Consider the following 20,665-nt stretch of genomic DNA (forward strand, 5'->3'; position numbering starts at 1 on the left):
AACTTATAAAACTCAACACCCAAAAAAACAAATAATCCAATTAAAAATGGGCAGAATAGTTATTTTTCCAAAGATGACATACTGATGGCCAACAGACACATGAAAAGATGCTCTACACCACTTATCATCAGGAAATACAAATCAAAACCACAATGATATATCACTTCACACCTGTCAGAATGGCTAAAATGAACACAAGAAATAAGAGGTGTTGGCGAGGATGTGGAGAAAGGGGAACACTCTTGCACCGTCAGTGGGAATGCAAACTGGTCTAGCACTCTGGAAAACAGTATGGAGGTTCCTCAAAAAGTTAAAAATAGATCTACCTATATAGTCAGCAATGGCACTGAGTATTTACCCAAAAAATACAAAAATACTAATTCAAAGTGATACATGCTCCCCAATGTTTACAGCAGCATTATCGACAATAACCAAATTATGGAAAGAGCCCAAATGTCCATTGACTGATGAATGGATAAATAAGATGTGGTATATATAAACGATGGAATATTAGCCATAAAACAATGAAATCTTGCCATCTGCAATGACATGGATGGAGCTATCTAGTATTATGCTAAGTGAAATAAGTCAGAGAAAGACAAATATATGATTTCACGTATATGTGGAATTTATGAAGCAAATAAATGAATAAAAGGGAAAAAATGAGAGTCAAACCAAGAAACAGACTCTTAACTATAGAGATGGGAACTAGGTTGGGGGGGAGAGGGAGGTGGCTGGGTTCAACAGGTGAAGGGGATTAAGGAATGCACTTGCTGTGATGAGCACCAGGTGATGTATGAAAGTGCTGAATCACTATATTGCACATCTGAAACTAATATTACACTATATGTTAACTAACTGGAATTTAAATAAAAACTTTTTAAAAATCCTTAAATAAAGAGGAAAACAATACCATAAAGTTAAAAATCACAGAGCGTGTCTTTTTAGTGTGCCTAGCAGGAAAGAAAGGTCATAGGCCAACAGTTAAATATAACCATTCAAGAAAAATGAAAACAATTAATAGGACATGAGCCCCAAACACCAGCTCCGATGACTGTGTGTAATAGAACTTTCTGCAAAGCAAGGCTGCAGCACCCCCACCCCCACCCCAGAAAAAGACTCTCCAGAGAGGTCTCTAGCACTTGCACCAGTGTGAACAGATGTAGCTGAGGAACTTTTCGAAGTTACAAAAATATCCCCAAACTGTCACTTGACCTTCAAAAATGACACTGGCATTTCAATCTTGCAATGCCAAGTTTATTTAGATGATAAACAACACATACACATATAGACCATACTTAAATTCTCATTCCCATTGGACAGCAGCATCTTGAGGCCACCAAGGCTGTCACGATTGGTACAGCCATGGTGGCTTGGGGTTTGTGACATTTTACCTTCTGGAGCCTTTCCACAGCTCCTGGGGCCATCAACTTCTGATAGAAGCAGATGTCCAAATGAATAGGGAAGTTGCCCTATTTGCCCACTTTACAGGTAGATCAATTCATTTAAATCTCACAACAACTATATACATTTGTATCAGACTCTGTAAGGAAGCTGAATACTAGGGTTTTCCTCATTTGTAAAATAGTCATCATAGTTGCCACCTCATAGATACCATTGAAAATTAAACAGCAGTGCACACATCCAAATGTCTAGGGTAGGGCCTATGGCACAGCAAACAATCAGAAAACATTAGTCAAGTTCCCCTGAGGTCGTGAGGGATGAGGGCTTTGGGCTCACCCAGCCCTGGACTCCACATTCTCCACTTCCTAACTTAGGGTTCTTTTTTACCAAAACTTCACTTTTCAGACTGGGGGGTGCATGGTCCCTGAATATATATAAAGACTCTCCATGGAATATCTGAGCAGATAGCTTTAAGGGAATAAATTCCCAGGCCCTCAGCATTCCCACCTGCTTCCCTACACCTGAATTCTTGGGTAGAGGGGCAGGTTCCTTCCTTCTGCTTTTCTCCCACTTCACAGAAAAGGGCCAACATCTACCCATCCTGAATCATATTAAATGTACTGTCCCAACATGGCCAAACCTCTAGGGCACTGAACAAAGGTAATTAGAAATATTGTCATTGTTGAGAAAGTTAAAGTCTCTAAAGAATGGGTAATAAATCCCTTTGGAAGACAAGAGGTTTCTAATTATTTGCTTTCAACAAAATTGAAAGAGACCTAAAGTCATCAATAGATCATCATATATATATATATATATATATATATATATATATATATATTTTGCTGAGAGATCACCATATGGTTTTTGGCTTCGAGCTTGAGAGTTCAAAAACTGAAGAACACCACTACAGGAAAAAATGCTTTCCATCTTATTTACTTCTTTACGTAAATAAGGTTGACCTAATGAGAACATAATTATGCTAAACTCCATCTCTTTCTAGCAATCAGTAATATTCATCACTGAACAGTTATCAACAACATAATGCCCCATCCATATCATTAAGAAACCAATTTCCAATAAACATAGCTTTTATGTTTATGAGTTAATTATCCAAATTGGCAACATTTATGGTTTTGTTATTACAACAATTTTATAAAAATGATATGTACTCATATGCATGACATTTATATTGTTTTGATTACTTGTTTACTGTTACTAATTGTAGTGTTGACTCAGTCTTAAGGAATTTTTAAGACTGAGGGTTATAACCATAGGAATTTTTTAAATTTAAATCCCAGGAGCACCTGGGTGGCTCAGTCGGTTGAGCATAGGAGTTCAGCTCGCGTCATCATCTCTCAGGCAGTTTGTGAGTCTGGGCCCTGCACCTGGCTCACTGCTGTCAGCACAGAGCCTGCTTTGGATCCGCTGTCCCTCTCTCTCTGCCCCTCACCCACTTACATGTGTGTGCTCTCTCTCTCTCAAAAAAAAACCAAACATTAAAAAAAATTTAAATTCCATCTATAATCATTTTTGTTACTGCAGATATGTGTGACTAGAGGCTCAAAAAAGGACTTTGAACCTCAAAATGTTATGCTAAGATAAATTCTAACAGAGAACGGAAACAGAAAAAGGAAAAAAATAAAATTTCCAGATGTTATTGAAAAGTATGTTTTTGATTAAGTAATTTTTCTAATGCTTCTTTTTTGAGAGAGAGAAAGAGCATGAGCGGGGGAAAGATAGAGAGGCAGACACAGAATCCGAAGCAGGCTGCAGGTTCTGAACTATCAGCACAGAGCCCGACATGGGGCTTGAACCCACAAGCTGTGAGATCATGATCTGAGCCGAAGTCAGAAGCTTAACTGACTGAGCCACCCAGGTGCCCCAAAAAGTATATTTATCAAACAATGTTGAATATAAAACTGTTAGAGTATTTATAATATCCATTGTATGTATTAGTTTTCATGAACAAATGTATTTATAATTCACTAAAACTCACATGCTCTGCAACCACTTGAAGTGATTTTAAAAAATTAGACATCAATTTGAAAATATCCTTGAGAGTGTGTAATTTTACTAAACCCTTTTAGGAATTGTATGTACAGAAAATGGTGAGGAGCACTGCACCAGACCCCTGGGTGTGACCAGGATTCTTGTAAGAGACTGACCCGGAGGGTGCACGGTCTGTGAAGAAAGAACACGGACAGTCCTCACTGCCCTCACAGGCAAGGAGGCAATCAGGGGATCCTGTGGTTTAACACATATACATACACATACACACACCGCTCCAACTGCTACATTCCCCAGCCTGGCAGAAAATAAGCTTCAAAATTTTTTATTTATGAAAATGTAAGAAATGTTTGAAAAAAAGAAACAAGCTCAGTTGAATTACCAGTTGAAGGCCAGCTCAGTGTCCCCAGTTAAGGCTGGTGAGGGCTGGGCACACAAGGTGATGCTGTCAAAGGGATCCCCTCTGCCTTCTGCAATAGGTGTTGGAAAGAGGAATTCTCCTAACCTTCCCACCCCCAGCAAATGACCTTAAAAATCAAGCTATTGCTTCTAATCGTGTGCTTTAAAAATAGATTCATTGCATTCCTCCCTTTAAATTGCCCTTTCCTTTGTAACATACCATCTCTTCGATTCCATCATTCATGCCAGAAATAATCTGTCCTGCAATATGCTCTGGGCCAAAGCCAGGTACCAGGACTGAAAGTACACAAAAATCACACCCAGGACCTGCCCTGAGCTACATGTAGGCCAACTTCCTAGCTTTCATACACACATTAATCAGCCTCAGACCTCCTAACCCACAGGAGAACAGCCTTCCACCTCCCCTCAAACTAAAATACCCTTTAGATGCTTTTTACTCTCTCACATCCTCCTAGGACTCTTTGTAGACAAGCCCTATTTAACTCTTGTCCCTCTAATCACTGTTGTAACACCCAGTAGTGTAATTAAGACACCCAATTTACGCAGTTCCACTTGGGCACAGACTAATTTGGGAAAGTCAAACACCTGTACGTCCTCCTCCCCTCCAGGCCTCCAGAAACATGGTCCAGATCTCAGCAACAGTATTAAGAGGCATCTAACCAACAAAACAGTGTAGCAGCTATGTGATATACCCCTCAACTGGGGCAGTCACCCACAGAGGAGAGAACAAGGGAAAAAGAACTAACGTTTACAACTTGCCGATAGGTCAGTACTTACAGCACTCACAGGAGGCAGACAGCTCTTGCCAAAACCATGCAAGCACTGAGTGGCAAAGCTGGATTTGAACACGGGGCTGTTTAACTCCCAAGTTTATACCTGAGCTCCCCACCAGCCTCCAGCCTTTCTTAAGTGTGAAGAGGCCTAACACTTAACTGGTTCACACGTACCTTGACACACCTCCTGCCCTTTGAAGGGGCAATGCCAGGAATGCTTTGCTACATACACAAATATTCATGGACCTGATCTCTCTCTCCTTTTTAGCAGGAAAGCTCTTAGAATCAGCATAGGGGCCACATTTATCTTTAAGTTACTACTTAAAAGGCTCAATATAATCCTGGACACACAATACAGACTTCAAGAGTGTTATCTGACAATCTGTTCAGAGATCCTTTCTAGGAACAGATCTCTTCTGTGAGAGTTCCTCAGCGTCTAAGCTTCCTATAATTCATTCATTTATTCAACAAATGTTTAATGAGCATTTACTACATGGTAGGCTCTGCTCTGAACACTAAAGATACAACAGTAAACAAAGGAAAATTGCTACCTTTATGGAGTTTAGATTCTAGTGGAAGAAACGGTCAACTGAAAAACATACACTACATTATATAATGTGAGGTTAGGTACTATATAAAGAATCCACAACAGTCTACAGTACCACTGCCTTGGTACAACTAGATGTACAAATACTTATAGTTTTTCTATTAGTTTACTCCCTTGCCCTTATCAAAGATCTGTTTAAAAAGTTAAAGGTCAAAGATTTGCCTGATGGGTGATCTGAAAACTGGACAGGAAAAAACTAAAACATGCTCCATACACTGCTTTGCACACACTTTTCAAAGCCATGGATTTACATTAAAAGAAGAACAAACCAAAAACTGAAGACTTCTTTTCTTTGCAAGACAGGCTTGGGGAGGATGGTAACTCTTCTCCTAGAACTAAGTCTCTCACTCGATATGCGGGAGATGGGGACGTGGCTGCCAACTCCTCCAGCTCGTCCCTTGCAGTCAAGGACATCTTTCTGTTCTCTGCATATTCACACACCCTCTTTGCTCAGGTTCTTAACCATGGCTCCCTCCACCTGGAGACCTCTTCCCCATGCCCTGTCACCCACTAGGCCCTATCGATCGTCCTACAGGTCTCAGCTCAGATGTCACTTCCTCCACAGTCAGTCACACCACCTACTTTCCATTAGCCATCTCTGTTTTACACTCCCAGGCACCTGCATTTCTTTCAACATGCATAGATCTTAGTGGGTGCATTCAGTCCAGAAACTTGATCTGTGAGGGCTGGGATGCACGCTCTCTGTTCACAGCTGTATTACTCCCTGCCTTAACAAAGCACAGTGCCTAGCACATAGGTGTTCAATTCACATTTGTTCGGTGGACACAGTAGACGTTCAGTTAATGTTTGTTAAGTGGAGGAGAGGGAGTTCTAAGTATATTCAAGTCTCTTCTGAATGCGGTAATGTTTAAGCTCAAGTAGGTAGAAGGAAACTTGCAGAGTGCTATACCACTACTGCTAATACGCAATTATCTTAGATACAGAGATCTCTGTTAATGAAGAATGTTCGGCATATAGCACACTCAGCTTTCATGAGAGAGATGAAGATACAACTTACAAATACCTGCCTTTCAGACTGAAGGAACAAGTCTTAGTTTCTACCTGTAGTAGTAATAGTAACATACGTTACTATTTAAAGTTCTCCTTCCATTGCTAGAGGAGATTGATTGGGTGGCTGGGTGGGGGGGTGGGGGGACTACTGAGTTTCAAATTCTTTTGAGGAAAAGACCACATAATCTGACTTGTGGGAGAGAATATGATCATGCCCCTCAACACAGACATCTCCAAGGTTTTCCTAACATGCAAAAAGAGTCAACCAATGATTTATTCATTTTGTTTTTAATCCAGGGAAATTCCTAATCCCAGAAAAAAAAAATCAGACAAGAAAATTAAGCCTTCTAGGGGTGCCTGGGTGGCTCAGTCAGGTAAGTATCCAACTCTTGATTCCAGCTCAGATCATGATCTCACAGTTCGTGGGATCCAGCCCTGTGTTGGGCTCTGTGCTAACAGTGCAAAGACTGCTTGGGATTCTCTCTCTGCCCCTCCCCCACTTATGTTCTCTTTCTCTCTCAAAATAAATAAATAAACATTTTTTTAAAAAGAAAATTAAGCCTTCTATCAACAAGGAGCAGTTTGGTGAACCTGACAGTGTGGGCCATCAATAGCCAGTGTCACCAGCACATTGGCTGAAGGTTCTACAAGTACGTTTTTGTGCTCCAGGGAGGAGCTACCTCAGCCTCCGTGGGAGAGCAGCCAGCAAGTAGTTGTCTCCCAAATGAGCTTCAGCTCAAATGGACTCAGGTCCTCAGCTTCTCCCATGTGAAACAAGTCAGTACTGTCCCTAATCCCCATTCTATCCCCAAATTATTCTTCCGTTCAATTCTGCCTGTCTGGAAAAGGTATACACTCAGTAGCTATAGTAGCTGATCTATACATATCAAGTGAGAGGAAAATATTAATTTTAATGTTTTATCTTCTTGCAGAAACAATTCTTTCTTGTTCATAAGAACACATTTGTTAAAAAGCACACATATTATATAATACATATATATATATATACACATACATACACATACATACAAGACTATAGTTCATATACTAAGCAGTTTCCACCTGATTTGAAAAAAAAAATTTAAAAATCAAATGGTCTGTAGGGCACCTGAGTGGCTCAGTCAGTTAAGTGTCTGACTTCAGCTCAGGTCATGATCTCTAAGTTCCTGAGTTCAAGTCCTGAGTCTAGCTCTGTGCTGACCGCTCAGAGCCTAGAACCTGCTTCAGATTCTGGGTCTCCCTGTCTCTCTGCTCCTCCCCTGCTCATGCTCTGTCTCTCTCTCTCTCAAAAATAAATAAACATTAAAAAAATTTAATAAAAAACAAAAATCAAATGGTCTATAAATAAGACAGTGTGAAATAAAATTTTCTTAAGATCAAATGATATTAGAGAAAAAAGATCAAAAGGGAAAATTATAAGGTGATATGGCCAAGAAGACAGACCTGAGTTTAAGTGTGGCAGGAGACAGCAACAATATTAGAAAACTCCTGTTCATCAAATGCTTTACTTACCACAATGACAGATTTCTATCTGACTGTACATGTTATATGAGATGAGCTTTAGAACAGTCAAAAGTGCATGGCACAAAAACAGACACATAGACCAATGGAATAGAATAGAAACTCCAGAACTATACCCACAAACGTATGGCCAACTCATCTTTGACAAAGCAGGAAAGAACATCCAATGGAAAAAAGCCTCTTTAACAAATGGTGCTGGGAGAACTGGACAGCAACATGCAGAAGGTTGAAACTAGACCACTTTCTCACACCATTCACAAAAATAAACTCAAAATGGATAAAGGACCTAAATGTGAGACAGGAAACCATCAAAACCTTAGAGGAGAAAGCAGGAAAAGACCTCTCTGACCTCAGCCGTAGCAATCTCTTACTCGACACATCCCCAAAGGCAAGGGAATTAAAAGCAAAAGTGAATTACTGGGACCTTATGAAGATAAAAAGCTTCTGCACAGCAAAGGAAACAACCAACAAAACTAAAAGGCAACCAACGGAATGGGAAAAGATATTCGCAAATGACATATCGGACAAAGGGCTAGTATCCAAAATCTATAAAGAGCTCACCAAACTCCACACCCGAAAAACAAATAACCCAGTGAAGAAATGGGCAGAAAACATGAATAGACACTTCTCTAAAGAAGACATCCGGATGGCCAACAGGCACATGAAAAGATGTTCAGCATCGCTCCTTATCAGGGAAATACAAATCAAAACCACACTCAGGTATCACCTCACGCCAGTCAGAGTGGCCAAAATGAACAAATCAGGAGACTATAGATGCTGGAGAGGATGTGGAGAAACGGGAACCCTCTTGCACTGTTGGTGGGAATGCAAACTGGTGCAGCCGCTCTGGAAAGCAGTGTGGAGGTTCCTCAGAAAATTAAAAATAGACCTACCCTATGACCCAGCAATAGCACTGCTAGGAATTTATCCAAGGGATACAGGAGTACTGATGCATAGGGCCACTTGTACCCCAATGTTCATAGCAGCACTCTCAACAATAGCCAAATTATGAAAAGAGCCTAAATGTCCATCAACTGATGAATGGATAAAGAAATTGTGGTTTATATACACAATGGAGTACTACGTGGCAATGAGAAAAAATGAAATATGGCCTTTTGTAGCAACGTGGATGGAACTGGAGAGTGTGATGCTAAGTGAAATAAGCCATACAGAGAAAGACAGATACCATATGGTTTCACTCTTATGTGGATCCTGAGAAACTCAACAGAAACCCATGGAGGAGGGGAAGGAAAAAAAAAAAAGAGGTTAGAGTGGGAGAGAGCCAAAGCATAAGAGACTGTTAAAAACTGAGAACAAACTGAGGGTTGATGGGGGGTGGGAGGGAGGGGAGGGTGGGTGATGGGTATTGAGGAGGGCACCTTTTGGGATGAGCACTGGGTGTTGTATGGAAACCAATTTGTCAATAAATTTCATAGAAAAAAAAAAAAGAACAGTCAAAAGTGCAGGCTCTAGAACCAGGGTACTTGGGTTCAAAATCCTGTCTCTGAAGAGCTGCATGACCTTTTCAAGTTACTTCCAGATACTTCTACTCAACTATGAAATAGGAATACCAATTATACCAGAGCAAATGACTACATTAGATTCATGCTGCACTTTTAAAAATCTCTGTGGTCTCCAAAGTACTATACTCAGATCTAAATATCAGCAGAAGGATGAAAAAAGAAAATAGGAACAGAATACTACCACCTCAGGGGCTGCTGTGAGGAACAAATTTGAGTTAAAACACATACAACTCTAAGGGTGGTTCCTGGCCCATAGTTAAGTGCTCAATTGATGTCAACTATATTTTGCTTGTATCCATGATAAAGAGTATGTTAACATTTAAAGTGTGCACAAGAACTATAAGGCATGAACAATGGATTATCTTAGCCTATTTCTGTGAATTGAAAATCTGTTCTAAACCTACCTACCTACCTACCTACCTATCTGTGGACTGGTATAACAATTTTATTTGTGTTTTGGGGGGAGGACTTGAGATCCGTGCAAAACTTATACTTTAACAGCATTGCAAATCAAGTATACAATGTGTTAACTGTACAGACTGAGCAAATATTTCATCAGAGTTCAAAACGTTTGAATAGACGTATCTGAACATTATTGAATTCTGTACCAAAAAAAAAAAAAAAAAGCACTACTTGAATACCACCTGGAATAGTTAATGAACAAGAACACTGACTTTAGTTCTTCTATTTTGCTTTTCTAGCATGCCTTAAAAGCAATTACTATTCCATTACTGTTCACACAAGAGAAAATTTACCAGCTTGTAATTTAGGGGCAAGTGGAGTAGACAGAAGAAAATGGAGTCACCCACTATGGTATCCAAGAAGTAGGAGACAACAGTCCAAATGTTTAAAAGACACATACTCATTGCACCAAACAATAACCCAGACATGTCTTCATGTCTATTCATAAGAAAGATAATCGGTGAAAAGTAGGTTGGAGGACAAAGAAGGATGGAAAAAGACAATAGGAAGAGGCAGAAGAGAGAATGTCTTTTAAACCCAAATTGCTATTTCTGGTCCATTAAAATATCAAAATCCAAATGAGAACTGGTCTTCATAGAAAACTCAAAATATAACCATAATTCAAGTACTGTAAACCCAGGGAGAATACAGAAAAATCTTTAGATTTAACATTGACAGCCTAAGAAAATTGGCTGTAGTTTTATACACACAGTTTTAGAAAATTCTCACGTTTTATCAGACTTACAACATGATTACTAATATGCTTTTAGATGGGGAGAAATGAAACCGAAAGGGTGCCTTTCAGGACAAACAGTCATTTTATTGCTACATCTAAGAGATTCTTCTAGGTTTTTTCACTTGGAAAAGATAATTACTCTACACTAAGTAACTGTATCAAAGGTAAAAGTAAAAAGTAGATCTTTCGTCTCCTTTCAGGAAACACAGGCAGAATTTACTATTTGGGAGGGAAGTGCCAAACCTTGTAAATTTGAGTATCTTTTGCATTGTGGCTCCAATAAGCCGCATATAAAGAGGGGAGCATATTGAGGCTTCAGAAAAGGAACAAGACAGAAAATTAAACCTCAACTCCTCTACCTGATCAACACACAAATAGCTTAATAGCACCCAACAGAAAAATCGAAACAAAGGGCCTCTTTAGTTCACTGCTTGCCAGAAATACATCTTCAAGATGCCTTCTCATTAAAGGAGTCCTTTCACGTGCCCCTTAAATGTCTCACAGTCGGCCTGTCTTCTAGTCTTCCCTCATTAAATTTAAAGTTAAAAGTTTTAAAGTTTTTTCTCATGCTTGGAAAGTGCCATTTTTTAACCTTTCGATTCAATTGATTTCCAAAGGTGAAAGCAACTTCACCCGAGAGCATCAGCTTGAGACTCAGGAAAGACTGGTAGGTTTTCAAGTAAAGAACAGAAATCTGATCAATAGTGTTATTGAAAATATGACTAGAGGGGCGCCTGGGTAGCTCAGTCTGTTAAGCATCTGACTTCAGCTCAGATCATGATCTCACGGTTTGTGGGTTCGAGCCCTGCATCGGGCTCTATGCTGACAGTCCAGAGCCTGGAACCTGCTTCAGATTCTGTGTCTGTGTCTCTCTCTCTGCTCCAATCCCTGCTCACACACACACTCTCTCTCTCTTTCAAAAATAAATAAACATAAAAAAAAAAATGACTGGATACTGAGTTACATTTATCTGCAGACTTTTCTTAAAGTAGCTTAAATCCTTCACAAATAAGCTTTTCCAGAGGGTTAGATGGAGAAAGGTGTTCAGGCAGGCAGGATTACCTGTAATCTGTAGTGTAAAACCCCATCAATGCCACAGGATGTGTGGGGAGTAGCTGCTGAGATACTGGAAACCTGGAAAAAAAAAAACCCTTTCCATCTCCTCCAATGGACAGTCCAGTTTCTGGGGCTACTGCTCACATTGAGTTTCATTTGCAAATGGATTTGGATGTTAATGTAGCATTGTGTAATGCAAATATTTCTTTCCTGGCAGCACAGCTCAGTTGAGAGGGGAGGCTGAAAATTAGTTAGCTGTATGGAAGAAGAAAGCAGTACTCCAGCTACCAGGGAGAAATAATTGAACACAGATTGCCTGTTGCGCCTGTAATTTAATTTGGAGACCTTTCATCTTTTAGTTTCCTTCATTTGCAGCCAATGCTTAGTGAGCTAATTTGTACCTGGTTCATTCTCCCCCTTTTATCTTATCTACATTAACATCAACCATGGAAATTAGAAGCACTATGAATAAAAGATGAAGCCTGACTTGGGACATTCTCTCCCTAAGTACCGTGAATTACTTAAAAACGAATTTGTGTGTATGCACAATATAAAGGACTGAGATACGTATGCCTCACCTCTACAGCATCCTTTATCAGTATCCTCCCTTCCCCCAAGGAGCTGCAGTTTTTAGATGTTTAATCTAGTCCTACCTTTTCTCCACAAGAGCAATGTCTACGCTATAATCCACATGGAATCATTGATCCTAGAACTGGTAGAAGGTAGACCATTCCATTAATGTATGAAAGGAAGCATAAATCCCACTAATCTGAATTTTTAGAGAGTTCACTATTGCTTACCTTGCAAGCAAAAGAATATGTTGTAAAAAAGGAAAACTGAATGTATCAACATATATGCATGGTGAACAGAGGTCTACTCTGTCCAAAAACACTGTGTGTGGGGGAGGATGAGAGATGGTGGAGAAAGGGACTAGTCTTGAAATTATTGCCTGGGAGTGGTCCCTGGGAGCTACTGCATCTAAATTCAAGTGTATCATGTGTATGACGTTTTTTAAACATTCCTTCTGTCGTATATTTTGTATACTTGGCACCTGTCCATAAAAGAGTTGCACATACTCTTAAGTTAAAATAAGTTTGATTTTTTTTCGTTACTTCCAACTGTACAAAATTTTAGCGTCTTGTAAAGTTTTTCATGTTTTTCTCTTTATAGTATCCTCTGGGCCAATACTATTTTTTTCTCCTCACCCTCTCCTTTTTATGTTCTCTTTTTCCAATGGACCAATGAAAAAATGTACTGGATTTTTTCCAGTGGCAAGAAGCAACAGATTCTTCTCTTGTTGCTTAATACCCCCCACCAAGCCTTTCTTTCTCTTTGGGAAGTATCAAAGAAAAACTTTGATACTTTGTTCTGAATTGTCTCAATGCCTGTAGTGCCAATTCTTCTGCTCATCTAACACCTTACACCAATGGGCTAGAACCTGGAGATAAACAGAAAATCACTCCTCCTTCACAGTCCATCTCCCTAAAAGGTTGATTAATAATGATGTGCATTACTATACTTACACAAGACTACACATATTTACAGGTAAGGCAACTTCCAAGTTGTAGGAGGTTAAAAAAAAAAAGACACAGAGAAAAAGACATTCTTCTTTAAATACTCTTTAAATATACCAAATCAAAATTATGGTATATTTAATGTAAAGGTATTTGCTTCAGAATACAAACCACCCTATCTTTTGGGAAAAGAGTAAGCAGGATCAAAATAAAAGCCCAACTTGGGGCACCTGACAGGCTCAGTAGGTTAAGTGTCAGACTCTTGCTTTCAGTTTAAATCCTGATCTGATAGAGATCAGGTAGAGAGATTGAGCCCCCCAGGTGGGCTCTGGGCCTACAGCATGGCAGAGTCTGCTTGGGATTCCCTCTCTCTCTCTCTCTCTCTCTCTGCCCCTTCCTCACTTGTGTGCAAGTTCTCCCTCTTCTTCAAAATAAACATTAAAAAAAAAAAAACAAAGCCCACCTTAAAAAATCAGATTATATCTTTAATCTTGGTTATAATAAAGACTACACCCTACAATGTCAAACCTATTTCTTCTGAAGAAACATGAAAAGAAAGCCCTACATTGGGAAAAGATGAAGAAGATGGAAAGCAATTACTGGTCCCTTTATTCATGAAGGAGAGGATGAATAGAAATGAAGGTGGCAACTGCCCTTAAAAAATGGTTTAAAAAAAAAAACCATATAGGCAGAAAAATTAAACTGAAAGAGTACAAAGCAACCCTGTCCTGAGGTTAAAAGAAAGCCAAACAGACGTTAGGATGAAGATGTGGGGCATTTATGTTTAGGAGACATGCAGATTGTCCCATTTACTTAGAGGGGTGGGTGTGATGGAGTCTAACCAGCAGGAGGTCAAGGAATTTTGGGTAAAGGAAAGTAACAGTCCCATGAAGAGTCAAAGAGTACAGGTTTGTTTGTTTTTTCCAGGTATATTTGTGTACAAGGAAGAAAAGTGAAAACCATGCAATCTGGGCTCTTTAACACAACACACATAGATTGCAAAATACCAGCCTCAAGAAATAACACCTGTCCTAATCCCCTGCTGGCTCTGCGCACCTGAGGCCTTCCAAAGGAAAAGAGAGCATTCTCGGCAGCAGGGGACCAGTGACACCCAGGACATCACAGAGAGGACCAGGATAAAATGGGCAGGTACAAGAGTGGCCTGGCTAACTCGCTGAAGAGAGGCCTTACAGAAAGGTCGAGAAAAAGAATTGAGCTGTCCACCTGATACTTCGGGCTGCAAAAAGACATAACCACAGGGCAAAAACAGTCTCAACCCATTTACCAGAGAGTTTCCTTGAAAAAGAGTAAATCTTCAGAATAGGAAAGGGCTTTTGTGGGGTGCAGTAAGAGATAGAGGTTGGACCCACACACACAGCCCGAAGAAGTCACGGTGTTCACTAACAACCATTTCTGTGCCAAAAGGACCAGAAGAGAGAAATTTGTCTCTGGGCTGATTTTTTAGTCACCATCTCCACCTTCCTCCCCATATGGTTCTAGACTCAGAATCACACCTGTGTGCGCTGAAAGGCCTCGGGAGTACACCAAGCCTGCCTCCCCACCGAGCTGGGTGCCTCCCCCACCCCCACCAATGTGGGCTCCATCCTCAAGCCAGTCAGAGTCTTGATCCTGGAAATAACCCCGCGCCTCACCTGTGCTACTCCCTGGGCTCAATCTCGGGACCAGGTGGACTGCAAAGCGCCTGGCCACACTCCCTCCCTTGGGCCACTGTGATCCTCTCCTCCATACTCTACCAACGCCCCCCCCCCCCCCACCCCCCCACGCTAGTGTAAAGAAGCCAGGGCCATTGGAGGTTGCAGGAGGCCCGGAAACGCGCTCCACCTGTAGTCCCGAAAGGGGCCCTGAGAAGTGAGAACTCACAAGTGCAGCTGTAGCCGGGCCGGCCGAGGCCCCCTCCGGCCCTATCCCCCCCACCCCCGCCCCCAAGCTGAGGCGGGCCGGCTGCTACCTCCTGGAACAGCTCCAGACTGTAGGTGTTGTCGTCGTCGGCGAAAAAGAGCACGCCGGGCTGCGCGCGCTGGTGCTGGTGCCTCTGGCGCAACCAGGCGAGACCCGCGTTGCGCTGCTCCGTGGCGCGCGGCAGTCCCGGCCTCTTGTAGCGCCGCGGCGTGGGCACGTGCAGGTGCGTGCTGGGCAGCCCGGCCCGCGCCAGGAAGCGGCTCACCAGCTCGCTGCGCGCCGCCGCGTCCTCCACCAGGATCCAGTGCAGCTGCGCCACCTGGCGGAAAGTGTTGGCCAGGCGGGTCAGCTCGGCTTTCTGCACCGGGCGGCTGTAGGTGGGCGTGATGGCATAGATGGTGGGCAGAGGCGGCTCCGGCCGCGGCTGTGGCTGTGGCCGCGACTCGTTGCGCTTCACCCAGCGGCGCCCGGGGCCGCTGTCGGGACCAACCCTGCGGAGCGGCAGTCGGGCGCCCCCGCGGCCCATCACGTAGGGAGAAAAGTAGGGGCGCGGGGTGAGCGGGGGCGCCGGCCTGCGCGTGTCCACGTCGAGCATGATGATGACGATTAGGATCCAAGGCAGGAGGATGAAGAAGCGGCTGAACAGAACGGACTTCATAGTGCGCTCTTCCCCGGCCTCTCGGACGCCCCGGAGAGGGACGAGTTAGAAGACCCCAGCGCGCAGTTTGGACGGCGGCGGCGCCTGCACTCAGGGAGCCGCGGTGGGCGCGTTCTCCATGGGGTCCGAGGACGCTGCGGGGGGCCGGGAGCCGCGGGGCTCAGCTCCCCCGGCGTGGGGTATCCGCGCGGGTGCGGAGGAGCTTGGGCTACAGGGAGTGCAGGTGGGCGGGCGCTGTCCCCCCAATCCCGGTGAGTCAGCCGGCGGGAAGCGGGACTCTGTCCAGCAGCGCGCTGCTGGCCGCGGAGTTGCGCCCAGCGCCAGGCAAGCGGTGATCCCCAGCTGCTCTTTCCGAAGAGTGCGAGCTGGGAACCGGCCCCAGGGGCTCCTCGCCACTCCCGTCCCGCGGCGCTGCGGGCAAAGGGACTCCAGCCGTGGGCTCGCAGTGCGCGCTCTGGGGGCACCTCTGAGGGCGGGAGGCGAGCACTGAGGGCTTCGTCACATCCCAGCCGGGTCGGCGAGGACCGCGAGCGGACGCCGGAGATGTTATTCCCCCCGCTCTGTTTCGCGCGCCGCAGCGGAAGCCTGCACTCCCGTCCTTCTCTCTTCTCTTCTCAGAACCTCTCCCGGCTCCGGCAGCAAGATCCCAAAGCAAGGAGAGAAAGAAAAAGCGAGGGGGCGGGGGCGCTGCAGACTCCAGCGTCCTCCCAGTCCTCCTGTGGGAAGACAGCAGCGCTGCTACTGGCGGAGAGGGGCTGCGAGGGGGAGGTCGCGAGGGGGGCCCCCGGCTCTCCGCGGGGTCTGCCGCTGACGGCCCCCAGAGCCAGCTCTGGAGGCGGCCGCTGCACTGCCAGAGGAGCGGGAGGAGGGTCCCGCCGGGCTGCACGACCTCCCGGAAGGGAAGATGCTCGTTGCTCGCCTCCCGTCTCCGCGCGCTCTTCGCTTTCTGAAATACTGCAAGATTTTCAGAGATCAGCTAGAAAACCCCACTCACGTGCGGAACACTCGGGAGACCTGGGGTGGGGAGTTGAGGGGGGAAAGGCGAGGAGGGGGAAAGGATCCCTTCTCTCTGGTCCCCAGCTGCGGGGCTGCTGTGCTGGCGTGTGTTCCCAACAGCGGCAGCGAAAAGCGCTTTCGCTGAAAGGCAGAAATCGATAGAAGCCCCGGGGAGACGGAGGGGTGCCACACGTAGGTGTTCGGCATGTGAGATGGTCCACAAGAAAGAATCAATCCGAACGGTTGCTTCCTGACTGCGGGGAGATCATGGGGTGGGGGGGGGGGATTTCTAAAACTCCAGCTGAGTACGTTTAACTTATTTTTCCTTCAGTAATTTGGAGTCCCATTTCCTCACAGTTCGCTGTCATCAGAATTATTCCGTTTGACCCTCCCGACGATCCTTTTAAAGAGGCCTGGAAAGTAGAATCACCTTCATTTTATGGATGAGAAGCTGAGGCTCAGAGTTTAAAGTGATTTATCCGAGGTCAGTGGCAAGTGGCCAAGTGGAAATAGAACGTGGGTCCCCCGAGTCTAGCCAGGGGCTTTCTCGCTGCGAGGCCTGAAGAAATCACTTTGGACACAGCCCGACCGGGAGGGGCTGGCCCTCCGAGATGTAAACACGGTGCGATCGAAATCAAACAGAGCGTACGGAGACATACAGAACCATGGCAGTGTCTGGAAAACCACGAGTAAGCAATTGGCGCTTAGTTAGGACTTTTTCTATCTAGTGGACCTACTAGCTGTCTGCAATGTACCGGGAAGAAAGAAGAGGGGCCACGCTTCATAGTCAAGTCCCAGGGAGATGCTTGCAAAATCAGCAGGAAAGCCTTTCCCCCCGCCAGCCCATAATAAATAATTTCTGAGCCCATCTTCTCTCGGTTGTTTGTCTTGCTCAGTCTGGTTCACAAATCCCTCCAATTGCGCATTCGGTGTGAGGGCGCGCTGTAGAGCTCGGGAGCTGATACCCCATCCTACTCCACCCCCTTCAGCCTTTTTGAGATTCCTGTTTCTTAGTCCTACCCTTGCTGCTCCGACTATCATCAGGCGTTGGCGCGTCCGTGAGTTTCCCTAACTTCCTGCTCAGAGTCTGAAACCTGAGGGTGTTAGAGAGTTTGCTTGCACTCCTGGTCCCCCCACCGCGAGGGCTAGCCTTCAGTTCTGACCCCCCTCTTTCAGCTACAACTCATGCTGTAAACTCGGCAGAATAGTGCGTCCTAACACAGGGAACAATGAATCCATTACATCCCTTCCCTTATTCTCTGCTACCCTAATGGGACTCTGGATATAACACAGCCTCCGGAATATGTGTCCTGATCTGGCCTAGGGTGGCGCAGCCTGAAATCAGTGTCGGTATCCTGGGGCAGTGAGGTGGGGGGGGGGGGGGGGGGGGGACGCAGCAAAGGCTTTTCTTAAATACTGGCAAGCAGCACACACACCGGACCACCATTGCAGAGATTACTGAAGTCTCGTTCATTCTGTTGGAATTTTTAATGCAGTAATTAAAGGCAAGATAAATGCCTTGTGTGTTACCAGGATGGAAGCTCCAGTGGTTACTGAATTGTACTAAAAAAGCTTCACTAATTTCCTTTGCTTGGGAATTCTCAGTTATCCTTACTATACCATAAAACCCATTTCCTAACTGCTTCTTCTCTAGCAACCAGGGCTATTCACAGATGAGACACTTTTAAAATCAGACAAATTTTGGAATATGATATTTTAACTGGTGCTCAGCATTCACAGGTATCATACAACACAACACTTAACTAGCACATTCACATCAAGGAGGTCACTTCATCTTTTCTATTGTCTTTAGTCAGCATTTGGATCCAGGTTTACCTCATCCAGTCATCTGTTGGGGGCATCATGGTTCTCACAGTCAGGCAGACCAGACTATGGTTTGATTCCCAGCTGAGCCACTTGAGCAACTTTAGAAATTCAGTGAGGGGCACCTGGGTGGCTCAGTCGGTTGAGCATCCAACTTCAGCTCAGGTCATGATTTCATGGTCTGTGAGTTGGAGCCCTGCATCGGGCTCTGTGCTGACAGCTCAGAGCCTGGAGCCTGTTTCAGATTCTGTGTCTCCCCTTCTCTGCCCCTTCCCTGCCATGCTCTGTCTCTCAAAAATGAATAAACATTAAAAAAAAAAAAGTCAGTGAGCCTCTCAACCTCTCAGTTTCCTCCTCTGGAAAATGGAGTTAATAAAACACTCCACGGGAACTTGTAAGGATTAAATAGGATAAATAAGATACAGTATTTGGCAGAGGAGCTGGCATTATGCAGGCAATGAATGGTATTTAAATGCAGATAACACTTGCTCAAAAGATGATCTTAACCCAGGAGATCTTGCAGAATCATCACACAGGAATAAAAATGAGGTCTGTTCTGAACAGGACTGACAGTGCCTCCAACAGGGCTCCCACCTATGGGGAAGGTGTCGACGTGTGTCTAGCCTTACTCAGTTGGAGTAGGGAGGGGAATAAAATCGATTTACCCCAAATACAAGGTACAGCTTATCATGCAATAAGGATGACATGATTCCCAGTAACATTTATTTCAAATGACTGAATATGCCATATTGTTTTACATTTAGTGGCTCAAAACTGTGGACCCACATCTTCTAGGATGAAAGATAAAGATACAGAACTACTAAGAATGTCCATTTGAAGCATAAAACCAGGGTAAAACAGTTTTAAGTACAAAAATGTATCATGCTGTTAAAATATTTAGAGAGTTTATCAGGCACTGGAATGGAAACAACTCCTTTTAGTGGAAGCTCGAAGAAAATGCCATTTTTATGAAGCATAATCACTGGGTAGCTCTAGCACTTTTCCATATAGTCTACAATATTTTTATATAAAACAATTTAAACTTGATCTGTGGCTGATAATGAAGGTTAGTGGAAGTCACTAGAGTAATTAAAATAATTACCTAACTTCAGAGCTTCTGTACATCCTCTCAGTGTTTATTTTCATTTAATCTCTCTAATTATTTGTGTAACAAAGTGAGCATCGCTTCATCTGTACTAATGAAGCCTTAGATTGCTGGCATCAGCCACAGCATTTCATCAGCATTCAGTTGTTGTTCTCAGATAAACAAAGGTAAAAAAAAAATCCCATCTGGGGAGTTAACAAAAACATATCGTATAATCACTAAACATTTACATTTTGCCTTGATGAGTAATATGCAACTGTAACTTCTGTAGCAAAAAGCTTGCAGCACGATTAGCGCACTGTATAGAACTGATCCCATTTGACATTTGAGCCTGGAGTTCTGCTAGTGTGACTAAATCAACCTTCAAATGAGCATCTGGGGACATCTCGAATATTCTTAGTCAAGTAAGAAAGGGATCAAGATCTATACACAATTCTATACACAAAATCTATACACAATTAAGTATTTTTAAATATCTATATGATAATATGGGTGTGCAAATCAGGCTATAAAGAGAATCAGAACTAACTCATGTGCAAGTAATAATGTAGTGTGAGGGTATTGATAATCAATACCCACATGAATGTGAACATAACTTTCTGTTAAAATACCAGACAGTTATGTGAAAAGAGTGACATCAAAATAAATAATTCTAATAGCCCCAAATTCCAGGGATACATGACAATTTCATTGATAACTGTCATAAAAATGACATCCAAACCACAAATTAAATGGCTCATTTGGTTTATTTTCTTGCATCTGGATCCTCTACAAATATCATGTTTGGCCTAGAATAGTTCTAAATTATAATGCTTCCTTAAAATTTTAGACTTTTTCAGATAGTATATACAAAATGTGATGTTAGAAGTAATTTGTTCAGTAAAATCCCATTTGTATATGATGGGTTGGGATCAAGGTTACTAAGTAAAAGTGGTTTTCTAGAAAAGTAGAAGTTGGCAATTTATCCTAACAATTTCATTGAAAAATAATTCTATTCAGTTTGAATAATAGCTGAAATAGCTGAGTGTTCTTCCTTTTCCCTTTATTAATGAATTAGGGTACACAAAACCCAATAAAACATGTATAAAGGCATACTAGCATCTTTTATATCTTTCCCCTCACTATCTT

General features: G+C 43.3%; 1 protein-coding gene across 2 annotated transcripts in view; it reads right to left on the reverse strand.

The window, feature by feature from the left end:
* B3GAT2 (beta-1,3-glucuronyltransferase 2) overlaps positions 1-15,612 on the reverse strand; it is a 92,259-nt gene extending 76,647 nt beyond the window's left edge. For both annotated transcript variants that reach the window (XR_007152496.1, XM_047860691.1), the window contains exon 1: positions 15,004-15,612. Coding sequence is in view for 1 of the 2 variants with exons in the window: in XM_047860691.1 (XP_047716647.1) it covers positions 15,004-15,612 (609 nt within the window). In the remaining variant the exon portion in view is untranslated. The remainder of the gene's footprint in view (positions 1-15,003) is intronic.
* Positions 15,613-20,665: the final 5,053 nt, after the last annotated feature.

Source organism: Prionailurus viverrinus, chromosome B2, assembly GCF_022837055.1.
Source record: "Prionailurus viverrinus isolate Anna chromosome B2, UM_Priviv_1.0, whole genome shotgun sequence".
NCBI lineage: Eukaryota > Metazoa > Chordata > Mammalia > Carnivora > Felidae > Prionailurus > Prionailurus viverrinus.